Source organism: Aquarana catesbeiana, linkage group LG11, assembly GCF_042186555.1.
Source record: "Aquarana catesbeiana isolate 2022-GZ linkage group LG11, ASM4218655v1, whole genome shotgun sequence".
NCBI lineage: Eukaryota > Metazoa > Chordata > Amphibia > Anura > Ranidae > Aquarana > Aquarana catesbeiana.
This window is the reverse complement of record NC_133334.1, coordinates 28809561-28826127: the sequence shown is the minus strand read 5'-3', so window position 1 is coordinate 28826127 and position 16567 is coordinate 28809561. Positions and strand designations below refer to the sequence as shown.

At 44.0% G+C, this 16567-nt stretch overlaps 1 protein-coding gene across 1 annotated transcript in view; it reads right to left on the bottom strand.

The window, feature by feature from the left end:
- Positions 1–16567, bottom strand: part of HSD17B12 (hydroxysteroid 17-beta dehydrogenase 12) — a 100878-nt gene that overhangs the window by 74379 nt on the left and 9932 nt on the right. The window contains exons 2-3 of the mRNA XM_073604130.1: positions 11384–11430; positions 7623–7698 (exon numbers count right to left, since the gene is read on the bottom strand). Of these exons, the coding sequence (XP_073460231.1) occupies positions 7623–7683 (61 nt within the window). The 5' untranslated portion in view covers positions 7684–7698; positions 11384–11430. The remainder of the gene's footprint in view (positions 1–7622; positions 7699–11383; positions 11431–16567) is intronic.

Below are 16567 nucleotides of genomic sequence, written 5' to 3'. Positions count from 1 at the left end.
TGCACCCCGGGGAGCTTCAGGGATTGAGGCCCTTCCTCTTTCGGAGGCTGCTTCCCTCGAGCACTTTGTGTGCTGCGACATAAATAAAAGAACAATTGGAAGACCAGTACAGAGAATTGTCACCCCATAACTATATAGGCACCTAAACAAAGGTCTTCATGAAAGGACCACCAAGTATTATTTTAATTAAAAGGTGTAGATGGAAAATTCCTTTCAAAAATATCCTCACACGTAATGATTATCGGAGATTGTAGAGATTGGGTTTACAAGTTTTCAAAGCACTAGGCTGCACAGGTAAGTACAGTCCATAAGTCCATAATGTGTTCACATTCCTAACAGACACTAACCAGTTCTGGACGGCCTCCTGTAGCTTTACTGCTACAGTGCGACCTTCCTGTGCTGGATTACGTACACTCACCGGACACTTTATTTTAGGTACACCCGGCTAGTACCAGGGTGGATCCCCTTTTGCCTTCAGTCATACAGTGCCTTGAAAAATTACTCATACCCCTTGAAATTTTCCACATTTTGTCAGGTTACATCCAAAAACGTAAATGTATTTTATTGGAATTTTATGTGATAGACCAACACAAAGTGGCACATAATTGTGAAGTGGAAGGAAAATGATAAATGGTTTTCACAATTTTTTACAAATAAATATGTGAAAAGTGTGTGTGTGTGTGTGTGTGTGTGTGTGTGTGTGTGTGTGTGTGTGTGTGTGTGTGTGGGGGGGGGGGCATTTGTATAGCGATTTAGTTCCACTTTAAATCTGAACCCCAGCCTGACCTTTCGTCTCGCGCAGTTGTACCGGCTCCTCTCCTGTACTGAAATTGCTTATTACAGGTTTTACTGCACACTGTGTGCTTCTCACAATATGCATTAGAAGCTGCTGCAACTCTAAAAAGCGCCCGCCTCACTTGTTCACTGCAGAACACCCAGCGTCCTCTAGCCCTAAGCTCCCAAGCCCTACTGTCCCTGGTCTGCCCCTTTAAATCTCTGCGTTTCAATTCTCTCCATCATGGAGGCTCAGCATCACATGTGGGTGTTACTTAGGATGGTCTGCATGAAAAACGCATACCGGCCTAGGATCACCCAACTCCTCTAGACTGACATCAACTCAAAAGGCATTTTGATATTTACATAACTCCTTCTCAAAAGCCAATCCGCTGCTTGCATTGGGGCTGAGAGCTCCGGAGAGGAGTACTGAGGTGTTTTCCAGGAAGCCATGTGCAGCATCTTGTCAGCCCCTCCCACAAGGCGTGATCTAAGGAAAACTGATGTATAGGCGCTGCAACCTTCCCACATAGAAGCTCCGCCCAGTGCTCAGACCTCGAGGCTGCCGACATCTCCAACGTACCAGAATAAGGAAAGAGATGACCGGCACTCAGGATGACATCCAAAATGGTATTTCTTTATTAAATACATGTACAAAGTTGTAAAACAGCCAACATGTTTCGGATGTTAGTTATGGCTAAGGACTAACGTCCGAAACGCGTAGGCTGTTTTACAGCCTTTTACATGTACCAGAATAAGGAAAGAGATGACCGGCACTCAGGATGACATCCAAAATGGTATTTCTTTATTAAATACATGTACAAAGTTGTAAAACAGCCAACATGTTTCGGACGTTAGTCATGGCTAAGGACTAACGTCCGAAACGCGTAGGCTGTTTTACAGTCTTTTACATGTATTAAAGAATTACCATTTTAAAATGTCATCCCGAGTGCCGACCATCCCTTTCCTTACACCAGGCATGATCTGCCTGAACTGCATAGAGGAGCCCAGAGAACCAGTGATGACATCACTGGATCTAAAATTTGGTATGTAATGAAAACAGAAAGGTTTTAGTTAACCCCTTCAGACCCGGAAGATTTTACCCCTTTTCTGACCAGAGCACTTTTTGCGATTCGGCACTGCGTCGCTTTAACTGACGCGGTTGTGCGACGTTGTACCCAAACAAAATTGACATCCTTTTTTCCCCACAAACAGAGCTTTCCTTTGATGGTATTTGATCACCTCTGCGGTTTTTATTTTTTGCGTTATAAACAAAAAAAAGAAGAGCGACAATTTTGAAAAAAAAGCAATATTTTTTTACTTTTTGCTATAATAAACATCACCAAAAAAAATATTAAAAAAAACAATCTTTTTCCTCAGTTTAGGGCGATATGTATTCTTCTACATATTTTTGGTAAAAAAAAAAAAAAAGATCGCAATAAGCGTATATTGATTGGTTTCTGCAAAAGTTATAGCGTCTACAAAATAGGGAAAAGATTTATGGCATTTTTATTATTATTTTTTTATTAGTAATGGCAGGGATCTGCGATTCTTATCGTGACTGCAACATTATGGCGGACACATCGGACAATGTTGACACTATTTTGGGACCATTGTCATTTATACAGCGATCAGTGCTATAAAAATGCACTGATTACTGTGTAAATGACACTGGCAGGGAAGGGGTTAAACACTAGTGGGAGATCAAGGGGTTAAGTGTGTCCTAGGAAGTGATTATAATTATGAGGAGGGATAGGCTACCACTGACTTGACAGCGATCACTGCTCCCGATGACAGGAAGCAGTGATCTCTGTCATGTCACTAGGCAGAACGGGGAAATGCCTCGTTTACATAGGCATCTCCCCGTTCTGCCTCTCCGTGACACGATTGCGGGACACCGGCGGACATAGATTCCACGGGACCCGCGAGCACGGTCACGCTGTGCGCTGCGGGCGTGCCCGCTAGCCCCGCCAATTAAATTGGGACGTACAGGTACGCCCATTTGCCCGCCGCTGCCATTGTGCCGACATAAATCGGCGTGCAGCGGTCAGCAAGTGCTTAAAGATTTAGGCTGGGTTCACACCTATGTGAATTGGATGTGGATTTCTCCACATCCAATTCGCATGATAGGAGAGTGTGACCGGCCGGTTCACATATCTCCATTGCGGCTCCGGAGCGGTACGCTGTGCGTCTTTGGCTCTGTTTCAGGCAAAAATTCTGCCCCGATTCACCCCCGAAACGGAGAACGGGGACACACCATACCCCTGCTGCGAGCCGCATGCGTCGGGAGGTGTGAACCCGGCCTTCATTAGCATGTTGAGGAAGGACAGGAGCCAGGGAAGGCAAAATATAACCAGATTAAAATGTCAGCTTTTTAGTCCACTGTCATTACACAAATATAGATGTAAACATTCATGCCTGACATGATAAGAGAATATTGAGAAGTATGAGGAAATGACAACATTGCTCGGTCTTTTGAGATACACACGAGTGCGTGATCTACTCTCGATATGACTCAGGGCCAACCACAGAGAAGCATCTGGGATCCTGGAAGAGGCTAGCTGAGAGGATATTGGTCAGTACCGGCTACTGCAGACTTACCGAGCCAGCGCAGAGTGAGAATCCTGCAAGAGGTTCCAAAAAGCAGTCCTGCCATTTCTCATCCACCCACAGAAACACGGGAGAGCCGGGGGGAGGGGGGGGGGGGACCGGCATTACTGCTCATCCCATGGAAAGGCTTTCCTCTCCTCGCCCCTCCATTACTTTCACGTGACTTACAATCACAATGATATAAGAGGTGAAAACTCACAAATAAAAGTCAATTATATGTGGATTGGGGGTCCCCAAGCTGGACATCGGTACCCAGGGAATGCGTGTTTTGTAACAGTTGTTTGTGGTGCAAATATTTTACAGTCATTTTTTTCTGCACTGATTAATTGGTGTACAGTGTTCTGGTGCCAACACTTTCATTGATCGATTCAAAACTGAACTCAGAAAAAAGTTACCCTTAGACCCCTTTCACACTGGGGCATTTTTCAGGCGCACGTAAAGCGCCTAAAAGAAGCCTCATCTCCAATCCCAATGTGAAAGCCCAAGCCCTTTCATACTGCCAGCGCCTGAAAAACGCTGGTAAAGCGCCACTTAAGACCCCTTTCACACTGGGGCATTTTTCAGGCGTTTTTCGGGCGCTGGCAGTGTGAAAGGGCTCGGGCCATCGGCGCACCCAGCCCGGTGGCAAAAACACGAAAGCGCTGCAAAGAAGCTGCTTGCAGGACTTTTTTTTTTTTGTTGCCCTGCCAGCGCAGCGCCCCAGTGTGAAAGCACTCGGGCTTTCACATTAGGATTGCAGCTGAGGCTTCTTTCATGCGCTTTTTTTAACGCTAAAGCGCCTGAAAAACGCCCCAGTGTGAAAGGGGTCTTGCTGTGGGGCCCCATTTTGCACCACTTGTGTTTTCTAGGGGACAGCTGCTCCTCTTTACTGCCCGACAGGTTGCAGCTCTACAGGATGATCGCATTCGATGCAGGACCTGCACTGTACCTGGCGATGCGAGAGGACCCGCCCACATCCCAGGAACATCAGAATGAAGAGCAGCGCCATCTACTGGGGAAGTATGAGGAATACGATTAATAATTTACTTTACTAAACATCCTCTGAGTCTAGATCAGGGATTTGCAATTAGCGGACCTCCAGCTGTTGCAGAACTACAAGTCCCATGAGGCATAGCAAGACTCTGACAGCCACAAGCATGACACCCAAAGGCAGAGGCATGATGGGACTTGTAGTTTTGCAACAGCTGGAGGTCTGCTAATTGCATATCCCTGTTCTAGATAGACAACATGAGGAGTGAACCCTTGTAATTGGGCCCCTGCAAGGGTAACTTTCTTTCCAGTCCAGAGTTTAGCATCAAACCCCGGTTCACACTGCCACGACTTGTCATGCGACTTCAGAGTTGCAATGGAACCGTTCTAATCGGTGCGACTCAAGACGCTCCGACTTAGAAAAAGGTTCCTGCACTACTTCAATACGACTTGCATTGACTTCTGTTAAAGAACTTGTATGCAAGCCGCGATAAAGTCGCGCAGGGATGTCGGATTCAAAGTTGTGGCAATGTGAACCCAGGCTAAGGCTGAAGTTGAATTTGCTCATATTTTGCCTTCCCTGGGCTCCTCCCTCCCTCCTTATACATTAAAGGGGAAAAAAGTATTTGATCCCCTGCTGATTTTGTACGTTTGCCCCACTGACAAAGAAATGATCAGTCTATAATTTTAATGGTCGCTTTATTTTAACAGTGAGAGAGACAGAACAACAACAATAATATCCAGAAAAACGCATTTCAAAAAAAGTTATAAAATTGATTTGCATTTTAATGAGTGAAATAAATATTTGAATCTCCTATCAATCAGCAAGATTTCTGGCTCCCAGGTGTCTTCTATACAGATAACGAGCTGAGATTAGGAGCACTCTCTTAAAGGGAGTGCTCCTAATCTCAGCTTGTTACCTGTATAAAAGACACCTGTCCACAGAATCAATCAATCAGATTCCAATCTCTCCACCATGGCCAAGACCAAAGAGCTGTCCAAGGATGTCAGGGAGAAGATTGTAGACCTACACAAGGCTGGAATGGGCTACAAGACCGTCGCCAAGCAGCTTGGTGAGAGGGTGACAACAGTTGGTGCGATTATTCGCAAATTGAAGAAACACAAAATAACGATCAATCTCCCTTTGTCTGGGGCTCCATGTAAGATCTCACCTCGTGGAGTTTCAATGATCATGAGAACGGTGAGGAATCAGCCCAGAACTACACAGGAGAATCTTGTCAATGATCTCAAGGCAGCTGGGACCATAGTCACCAATAAAACAATTGGTAACACACTACACTGTGAAGGACTGAAATCCTGCAGCCCCAGCAAGGACCCCCTGCTCAGGAAAGCACATGTACAGCCTGTCTGAAGTTTGCTAATGAACTGGGGAGGAGAACTGGGGGAAAGTGTTGTGAGCAGATGAGACCAAAATCAAGCTCCTTGGCATCAACTCAACTCGCCGTGTTTGGAGGAGGAGGAATGCTGCCTATGACCCCAAGAACACCATCCCCACCGTCATACATGGAGGTGGAAACATTATGCTTTGAGGGTGTTTTTCTGCTAAGGGGACAGAACAACTTCACCGCATCAAAAAGGGACCATGGACGGGGCCATGTACCGTCAAATTTTGGGTGAGAACCTCCTTCCCTCAGCCAGGGCATTGAAAATGGGTCGTGGATGGGTCTTCCAGCATGACAATGACCCAAAACACACGGCCAAGGCAACAAAGGAGTGGCTCAAGAAAAAGCACATTAAGGTCCTGGAGTGGCCTAGTCAGTCTCCAGACCTTAATCCCATAGAAAATATGTGGAGGGAGCTAAAGGTTCGAGTTACCAAATGTCAGCCTGGAAACCTTAATGACTTGGAGAGGATCTGCAAAGAGGACAAAATCCCTCCTGAGATGTGTGCAAACCTGGTGGCCAACTACAAGAAATGTCTGACTTCTGTGATTGCCAACAAGGGTTTTGTCACCAAGTACTAAGTCATGTTTTGTGAAGGGGTCAAATACTTATTTCACTCATTAAAATGCAAATCAATTTATAACTTTTTGAAATGCGGTTTTCTGGATATTTTTGTTGTTATTCTGTCTCTCACTGTTAAAATAAACCGACCATTAAAATTATAAACGGATCATTTCTTTGTCAGTGGGCAAAACATACAAAATCAGCAGGGGATCAAATACTTTTTTTTCCCCCTCATTGTATGCATGCTAATGAAATTTTTAAACAAAAACTCATTTTTATTACACAATGGATTTTAGACTCAACTCTGTGCATCTGGTGGCTGGTACGAGAGGCTGGCAGGATGCTGTACATAGCTTCCTAAAAACATCACAGCACACTCCTATGCAGTACTCCTATGGAGGGCCCTCAGTCCTAAGCAGTGGGCTGGCTCTTGGGAGGAGTTATGCAAATATCAAAATGCCTTGATAGCGGTCTGGAGAAGTGGGCGTTCCTCTGCAGACTACATTTGCATCCAGACCACCCTAGGTAACACCCACATGATGCTGAGCCTGCATGATTGAAAGACCGGAAAACCAATGAATAAAAAAGAGGCGGGCCAGGGACTGTAAGGCTGGGCAGGAAAGGGCTGATGAGGGACATCTTCCAGCCAGAAAATAAGTCAGACTCTGATTTGCCACAGCTTCTAATGGACATTTGGGAAGCTCAAAATGCACCAGGTTCCGCCATCTTTTTTTAAAGGGGTTGTAAAGTCTTGTTTTAAAAAATAAAATAAATAACAAACATGTTATACTTACCTCCTCTGTGCAAGGGTTTTGCACAGAGTGGCCCTGATCCTCCTCTTCTGGGGTCCCTGCGCGGATCTCCTGGCTCCTCCTCTTCGAGTGCCCCAACGGAAAATCGCTTTCCCTGGGGGCATTCGTACGGGCGCGCTCCCTTGTCCTGCTGCTGCGTCCATTGACACAGACAGCAAGATCCGGCCCCCCATTGGATTTAATTGACAGCAGTGGGAGCCGCTATCAATCTATCCAATGAGGACCAGAGACACCAGCTGGAGCTGCTATGCTCATCCCCCGTCGCTGGAAAGACCGAGTACAGGTAAGTAAAAGCGGGGGGGGGGGGGGGCAGCTGCAGCGCAGCATAGAATGCATTAAGGTGAAAAACCCTGAGGCTTTACAGCCCCTTTAAGTCACCTTTTATACCCCAACGGTTGCCTGTCCACATGTTGCCACCAGCCTCTCCATTTTTAAAAGCACACTAATAACAGCTGGAATCATAAAAAATAAAATGGGTAACCAGACTCACGGATGTTTTTGGCCACCTCATCGAGCTTATCCTGCGATCTACTGATAAGGACGATGGACATTCCACGCCTCGCCAGCTGCAGAAAAACAACAATAATTTAGTACAAAAAACAAAAAATCCACAAACCGAAGTAATCATGGAAGGGAGTATGGAACATCAATGTAATAAGAACGGAAGGTGCATTGCAATAAGCATTTTTAGCCCTTCAGCCCTCCTCTTTGATGCAATTCTTGCCATTATTGGGGAGAACGTAGAAGCCCACACACGTCCAATAATCTTCATAAAAATACAGGCAGTCCCCAAACAAGATCGGTTCTGTAAGTTTGTTCTTAAAGTAATTGTAAAGGTTCATTTTTTTGTTTTTTGTTATAAAAATAACAAACATGTTATATTTACCTGCTCTGTGTTGAGGGTTTTGCACAGAGCGGGCCCGATCCTCTTCTTCTGGGGTGCCCCGTTGCCACTCCTGGTTCCTGCCTTTCATCAAGTACCCCCATGGAAAGTCGCTTTCCATTGAGGTACCTGTGCGGGCTCGCTCCCAAGTCCTGCTGCTGCGTCCATTGACACAGACAGCACGACCCTGCCCCATCCCCCTGCATCACAGGATTAGATTGACAGCAGGGGGAGCCAATGGCTCCTGCTGCTATCCATCTGTCCAATGAGGAGAGAGACAGCGGCTGGGCTCGTGCACATCGCTGGATTGGATCGGGCTCATGTAAGAAAAAGGGCGGGGAGGGGGGCTGCAGCACAAAAGGTGACTTTACAACCACTTTAAAAGTAGAAATATAGGCAGAACTTTTTTTTTTTAATTTGGGTTAACGTATGGGAGGGTTATAACCCGTCAGATTTTTTTTTTTCTTCCCATTTTGGATAGAGCAAGGGCCATCTGTTTCCCATTGCAGAGATTTCCCTTCACTTCCTGTCCCATAGCCAAACAGGAAGCGAGAGGAAATCCCTACAAATTAAGGGAATCCCTTGGGGACCCCCAGGTCACCAGAACTAGTGTCCCCATTGGAAGATTTCCTCTCTATTGCTTTTCTAGGTACAACTCAAAATGTGGGATTTTCTTTTACTTTCACTTACCATAAAAAAAAAAAAAAAAAGTAAAAAAAAAAAAAACAGACAAGAAATAGAGAGGGGGCACAGACAGCAATAAAAACTGACAGGGGTTCTAATCCCTCTCCACTCCATCCAAAACTAAACAAAAAGTTTTGCCTTTAGTTATACTTGAAGTTGAATTTGTAAGTTGGAACAGGTACATTTTTTAAGTGCAACTCCAGTTCAAAAAATTATTTAACTTTTTTGGATAGAATAAGAAAGGGTTAACAGCCCTGTAAGGTTTGTTTTGCTGTCTGCTGTCTGTGCTCCTCACTTTCTGTCCCTGTGACAATTGGATTTTGAAAACTGAGATGTTGTGGAAACAAGAATTGGTGATATTGGGGGTCAATTCACTAAGGGTTAAATAACAGGTAATAATACGCAGTAAAATACTGCATGCGGTAACAATTGTGCAAGTGTTCAATCCACTAAGAATTTGGAATGCGGTATTTGTTCTAGTTAGAAGCAGAAGACATATTGGCCTAAATTGATGAATAAATTCGATTTTTTACATTTTTTTATTGGAAATGTTTTATAGCATAAAGTAAAAAATATAGTTTTTTTTTTTTTAAATTGATGGTCTTTTTTTGTTTATAGCGCAAATATCACCAAAAGAAAAGCTCTATAGGAAAAAAAAATAAAACATCAATTTTATTTGTGCACAGAGTCGCACGACCACGCAATTGTCAGTTAAAGTAACGCAGTGCCATATTGCAAAAAATGGCCTGGTCATGGGGGGGGGGGTAAACCTTCTGTAGCTGAAAAGGTTAAATAAAAAAAAAAGAAAATGAATTAAAAAATTATCTATTCAAGCATTTATTCTTTTCTCAAAAAAGTTCCTTCCGTTTCTCCCAGCCTCTTCCAAATCTTCAAATGTTTTTTTTTTTTTTACTGTGATCAGCTTTCCTCTTAGAGGGTGGCTACATTTGTTCTGCATGGTGCCACTGTATGTTGGAACATAGCCACCCTCTTTTGCTCATGGCCAAGATGGACTATGGGATGTGTGTCATGCATAGTGCTCATGTACATGTGCAGGGGATGAGAGGAGAGGATATCAGGATGGATTTGGGTATGTATACTACTTCTTTGTAAAATATTTTAAATGAGTATATCACTGTATTAAAGGGATATTAAAAGCTGATTTTTTTTCTTTTTTAACCACCTCAATACAGGGCACGTACACCCCCTTCCTGCCCAAGCCATTTTTCAGTTTTCAGCGCTGTCGCACTTTGAATGACAATTGCGCGGTCGTGTTACACTGCACCTTAATTAAATTTTTATCATTTTTTCCCCACAAATAGAGCTTTCTTTTGGTGGTATTTGATCACCTCTGCGGTTTTTATTTCTTGCGCTATAAACAAAAGAAGAGGGACAATTTTGAAAAAACACAATATTTTTTACTTTTTGCTATAATAAATATCCAATTTTTTTTTTTTTTTTAACAAATTTTTTCCTCAGTTTAGGCCGATACGTATTCTTCTACATATTTTTGGTAAAAAAAAATTGCGATAAGCGTATATTGATTGGTTTGCGCAAAAGTTATAGCGTCTACAAAATACGGGATAGATTTATAGCATTTTTATTATTTATTTATTTTTTACTAGTAATGGCGGCGATCTGCAATTTTTATTGTGACTGCGATATTGCGGCGGACACATCGGACACTTTTGACACATTTTTGGGACCATTCACATTTATACAGCAATCAATGCTATAAAATTGCATTGATTACTGTGTAAATGTGACTGGCAGGGAAGGGGTTAACACTAGGGGGCGCTCGAGGGGTTAATGTATTACCCAAGGAGGTGATTCTAACTGTGGGGGGAGGGGACTGACTGGGGGAGGTGACCGATCGCTGTCCCTATGTACAAGGGACACGCCATCGGTCTCCTCTCCTCTCTGACAGGACGTGGATCTGTGTTTACATGCACAGATCCACGCTCCTGCTGTGTTACCCGGCAATCGCGGGTGCCCGGCGGACATCGCGGCCGCCGGGCACGCGCACCGGGTCCCGAGTGACACGGTGGGCGCGCGCGCGCGCCCCCTAGTGGCTCGGGAAGGCGAGGACGTCATATGACGTCCTCCCAGAATAACAGAAGCCTCATCCAGCCGTCATATGACGGTGGGCGGTGGCTTAGTGGTTAAATAACAAACATGTCATACATACTCAATGGTTTTACACAGAGCAGCCCCGATCCTCCTCTTCTTGGGTCTCCCGCCGATGCTCTTGCCACCTCCCCACCTGCTGAGCGCCCCCAGAGCAAGCAGGCCAGTCCGGGCCTGATGGGGGCACCTAAGCAGGCTCGCTCCAGATGCCGCTGCTCTGTGTCCATTCAAATGTGAAGCGTGGCTCGGCCCCGCCCCACCGCTATATCATCATTGGCTGTGATTGACAGTAGCAGGAGTCAATGAGGGGAAGGAAAGACCCAGGAGAGCTGCTACTCTCATGCACATCGCTGGATCGCGATGGGGCTCAGGTAAGTATTTAGGGGGAGCTGCACACAGAAGGTTTTTTTTTTTTTTTAACCTTTATGCATAGAATGCATGAAAGTTAAAAAAAAAAAAAAAAAAAAACCTTGAGCCTTTACAATCACTTTAAATGATATTGTTTATATCTGACAGGAGTTCAGGTTTAATGGGTATAGCAAAACCCAAATTCTCACCTCCTCTGCGTACGCCTTTCCAATTCCATCCGTAGCTCCAGTTACAACTGCGGAGAAAAGAGAACAGAAAAGGGTGAGATGATGATGCTCATTAACATCAATATACAGCACTTATTAACAGACATTCACTGGCATGTCAGAGATATCAATGGGCTCATCTAAAGTACATGTACACCCTTCCAAACCAGTGATTCCTGCACGACATATCTCATAAATGTAGATTTGCTGATGACGACAACAGTAGTCCATGACTGTGTATAGTCTTAAAACAGCCACTTGTAGACTCCATAAGAAGCCTGTGTGACAGGGTGACAACGTAGAACAGGAACAGAGAGTTTCTGCATAAATGGGTTAGGGGGGCTCTGAACACCAAAGCGGAGTATGAGCCTTGTAGTTTGGGTAAGTTGATCCTGGGGAGGCAGTCTATAGGTAGCGAAGGACCAGCGTGCACTTAAAGGTTTGCAGTATAAGCGTCACACTAATATTTCAGAACCCAAAAGGGGTTTTTTTTTTCTGGAATAAAACAATCCAAATAAAATTCACGTTAATAACCCCTTCATGCGTAAGCCTTTTTCTGACATTTGTTGTTTACATGGTAAAATCCATATTTTTTGCTAGAAAATTACTTAGAACCCCCAAACACATTAATATCTCTCTATAGATAGATAGATAGATAGATAGATAGATAGATAGATAGATAGATAGATAGATAGATAGATAGATAGATAGATAGATTTTAGCAGAGACCCTAGAGATTAAAATGGCGGTCATTGCAATATTTTATGTCACACTGTATTTGCGCAGCAGTCTTTTAAATGCAATTTTTTTGTAAGAAATACACATGAATAATAAAAAAAATAAAAATTAAAAAAAAACAGTAAGTTAGCCCAAAATTTTTTTTATAATATGAAAGATGATGTTACGCCGAGTAAATAGATACCCAACACGTCATGCTTTAAAATTGCGCACGCTCGTGGAATGGCGCCAAACTACGGTACTTAAAAATCTCCATAGGCGACGCTTTAAAAATTTCTACAGGTTACCAGTTAAGAGTTAGAGGAGGTCCTAGCCCTGGCCGCTGGACGACGTCACCCTATGACGAAATGCATAGGGTGGAGCGACCCGCTGACGTCACCAATACCCTCGAGTGTGGAAGGATGGGTTGTTTGGATGTGTGCAGGCCGACGTTCCAAGCGTTAAGGCAAACTCCTTTCTACATTGCTGTAAGTGCAATTTATTGTATGTGTGAATAAAAGGTTTTAAGGATTGTACACCATGTGGGGCTTTTTTATATTTTGGTGAACGAGGTTACTCTCGTACTGGGTTAAGGAGTTCGCTAAGGACAGGAGAGCTCTGGGAAGCGTTAAAGGCCTTGGCTGGGCTATAGCCACAAGTGCGCACAACCTCTCTGTAGTGAGAGGTCATTTGGAGCTGGTAAGCAGACATTTCTGCCTTTGGAGGCGGCATTGATGCACAGATCACTTTCTATGGTGTTGGATGGTGGAGATGCACATCAAAAGTATGAATAAGATTTATTGTCACATCAGTTGTGGACAAAATTTCTTTATTTTTTTATTGTTTTTTATAATTTAGTGCAGCTTTATATATTTATCCAAGAAGGTCTTGTGCTTTTTGAATTATTGCTCTCGCTCTAACGATCGTAGCGATACTTCACATGTGTGGTTTGAACACTGTTTACATTTGCGGGCGCGGCTTACGAATGCTTTCGCTTCTGCACGTGAGCACGGAGGGATGGGGTGCTTTAAATTGATTTTTTTTTTTTTTGTTCTTATTTATTTTTTCACTGTCCTTGAAAAAAAAAAATGATTGCTGTCACAAGGAATGTAAACATCCCTTGTGACAGTAATAGGCAGTGAAGGTACTCTTTATGGAGAGACCTGGGGGTCTATAAGACCCCAAATCCCTCCTTTGCACTTAAAAGCATTCAAAACACCAAGTTTGGCCGTTTTGAATACAGTCATTAAAAAAAAAAAAAAAAAAAATGGCGCCTTTAAGTCTTCAGTAATCCGGAAGACATGACATCGCTTCCAGGTTACTAGATTAGAGACCCGATTGAGGCCGAATCCGGCATTGTTCGGGTCTCTGGCCCTGCTCCGTGTAATGGTTTAGCACAGAACAGCCCTGATCCTCCTCTTCTTGGGTCCCTCGTGCTCTGTGTAATGGCGCAGCACAGCCCCGCTCTCTGCTCCTGCCTCACTGGCTGTGACTGACAGCAGCGGGAGCCAATGGCTCCTCCAGCTGCTGCTGCATCACAGCCAATGAGAAGGAAGAGACCCGGGAGAGCCTTGGCTCTTGTGCACATCGCTGGATCGAGATCGGGCTAGAGTAAGTATTAATGAAATATACAGTTTCCTAAGTTTAGTTATAACAACTATTAAAAAATGTAAATGACAAAGCAAGGGCCTCAACATGTCACATTAAAGAATATGTTACCCCCAACATTTCATATCCGGATATGTGCCTGCTCTGCCATGTACTTCTATGAAAAAGTCTCCCGTTTTCCTTTGTATTGCTTCCTTTATGTGAAATGGTGTTCCTTCCAGTCCCTCTGCTTTCCTATTAAAAACTGACCACACTAAGCAGGAGAGCACAATGTGGTCAGTTCTCTAGCCATGCTGGGAACGCAGTGTGCTCTCCTCCAATGATCAGACTTGTCCTGACACGCTCCCCGCTGCACAGCCATTCACTGGGAAGCTCAGTGTGCTGCTGCTTCTCCTCCCCCAGCTCTTATGCAGCTGAGAACAGAGGGAATCTGATCATTTATAAAAAAAAAAAAAAAAGAGGAAAAAAAAAAAAAAAAAAAGTATTTATAATTTTTTTTTTATATCTATACACAAATATTTTGCTTTTTATTTCCATTTTAAACTAAATGTGTTTTACAAGGTGATCGTTTAAAATCACTTTAAAATTTGATTGTAACTTTTTTTGTTTTTTTTAAACAACAAGCATGTTATACTTACCTCCTCTGTGCAGTTGGATTTGCACAGAGCAGCCCGGATCCTTCTCTTCTCAGGTCCCTCTTCAGTGCTCCTGGCCCCTCCCTCCTGTTGAGTGCCCCCACAGCAAGCAGCTTGCTATGGGGGCACCCGAGCCGGGTCACAGCTCCCTGTGTCCATTCAGAGACGGAACCCTCGTTTCGGCCCCGACCCCTCTCTCTCCTGGTTGACTAATGCCGCTTACACACGATCGGAAATTCGACCAGCAAAAGACCGATGAGAGCTTTTGGTTCGGAAAATGCGACCGTGTGTATGCTCCATCGGACTTTTGCTGGCCGAATTCCAGCCAGCAAAAGATTGAGAGCATGTTCTCAATTTTTCGGTCGGAAAAAGTTCCGATCATCTGTATCAATTCCGACGCGCAAAATTCCCATGCATGCTCAGAAACAATTCAGCGCATGCTCAGAACCATTGAACTTCATTTTCTCAGCTCGTCATAGTGTCGTACGTCACCGCGTTCTTGGCGGTCAGCGAACTTTTGTGTGACCGTGTGTATGCAAGCCAAGCTTGAGTGGAATTCCATCAGAAAAAACATCCAAGATTTTTCTGACGGAAAATTCGCTCGTGTGTACGGGGCATAACTGACTTTGATTGACAGCAGCGGGAGCCCAGGGCGCCGCTGTTGTGTCTTATCCAATCAGGAGGGAGAGTCCCGGATGGCCGAGACAGAGATGGGGATCAGGTAAGTATTATGGGGAGGCTGCTACACACAGAAGGCTTTTTATCTTAATGCATGTATATAGAGTAAAAAAACCTTCTGACTTTACTGATATATGGCTGCTGTACCACGTACTTGTATGAGAAAGTCTCCAGTTCTCTTTGTATTGCTTCCATTGTGTGAAATCCCTGGTGTTCCTGCCAGTCCTTCTGCTTTCCTATTAAAAACTGACCACAGTAGACAGGAGAGCACAGCGTGGTCAATTCTCTAGGTGTGCTGGGAACTCAGCCTGCTCTCCTCCAATGATCATACTTAGCCTGACACCCCCCTTCCTGCCATTCACTGGGAAGATCAGTGTCCTGCTGTTTCTCCTCCCCCGACTCTCTAAGATCCTTATGCAGCTGAGAGCAAAGAGTATGTGATCTTTTTTTTTTTTATTAAAGATGGAAAAAAAAAACACAGGTATTTAGAATGTTTTTATATCTATACACAAATGTTTTGCCTTTTTATTTCTATTTTAAACTGAATGGGTTGTTTTATATATAAAACTTTAAAGGTTTCAACTATTTGGCACGTCCGTCAAGCCTCCAAAGACGAGACCACCTTCTAGAAGATCGCTCGCCGTCTAGAGAAGCAATAGCAGGCAGCGTGGGTTAAAAATATCCTCCACTCTTTGTCCTCAACTTTCTGGGAACAGTTATTTTTAGCAGCTACCCAATCAACCTTATCTAAATCAAACATCAAAAATAGACTAGAAAAACACTGCAAGCAAAAGGGGGTATTTTTAGCTGCCCTGTCTCTTCCTTCATCCACAGAAATCTGAAAGCTCGGCTCAAGCACGATCAACTTGCCAATTCAAAGCAAGTCCCATTTTGTGACCCCCCCCCCCCCCATCCTTTTCTTCCCAAACACCTGAATAGAGCAAACACTCGATTGATTAAAGATTAATACTGCTGCAGACTCGTGACAGATGCCTCTCCTATCAGTTCTTTTGGGAAGGCGAAGAAGGGGGGGGGGGGGGAGAGAAAGGTGGGGGGGGGGGCAGTGTGCATAAGAGGGATGACAGAAAACTTACATCAGTATTCCTCTTGGGGATCTATTACATAGAAAGAAAATTGCTATTTCAATTCCCCTTTGTTGCTAAAAATAGCAGCCCCAATTGATTCAAGCAAACAGGGCACCGGCTTAGCAGAGCCGAATATAGAAAGCGCTGAATTCCCCGAGACTGAATGCTAACGCAGCCTAACAGATGCCAGCTCACATTTAACAAAGAACAAAAGATGAGAAGTATGCAGGCTGCAAGTTAATAAGACAGGAGCAACTCCCTGCATCGTTATGAAAGAAAAGAAAGAAAGAAAAAAAAAAAAAAAAAAAGAAGAGCTGAAGAAATGATAAACATGGCGGGAAAGAATGAAGATGGAAGCTGGTGAGACCGCGGATAGGCGGGCGGTGAATCTATTTACCTACCAGCTTGTGACTTACAGTATGGTGCTAGAGAAATCATAGGAA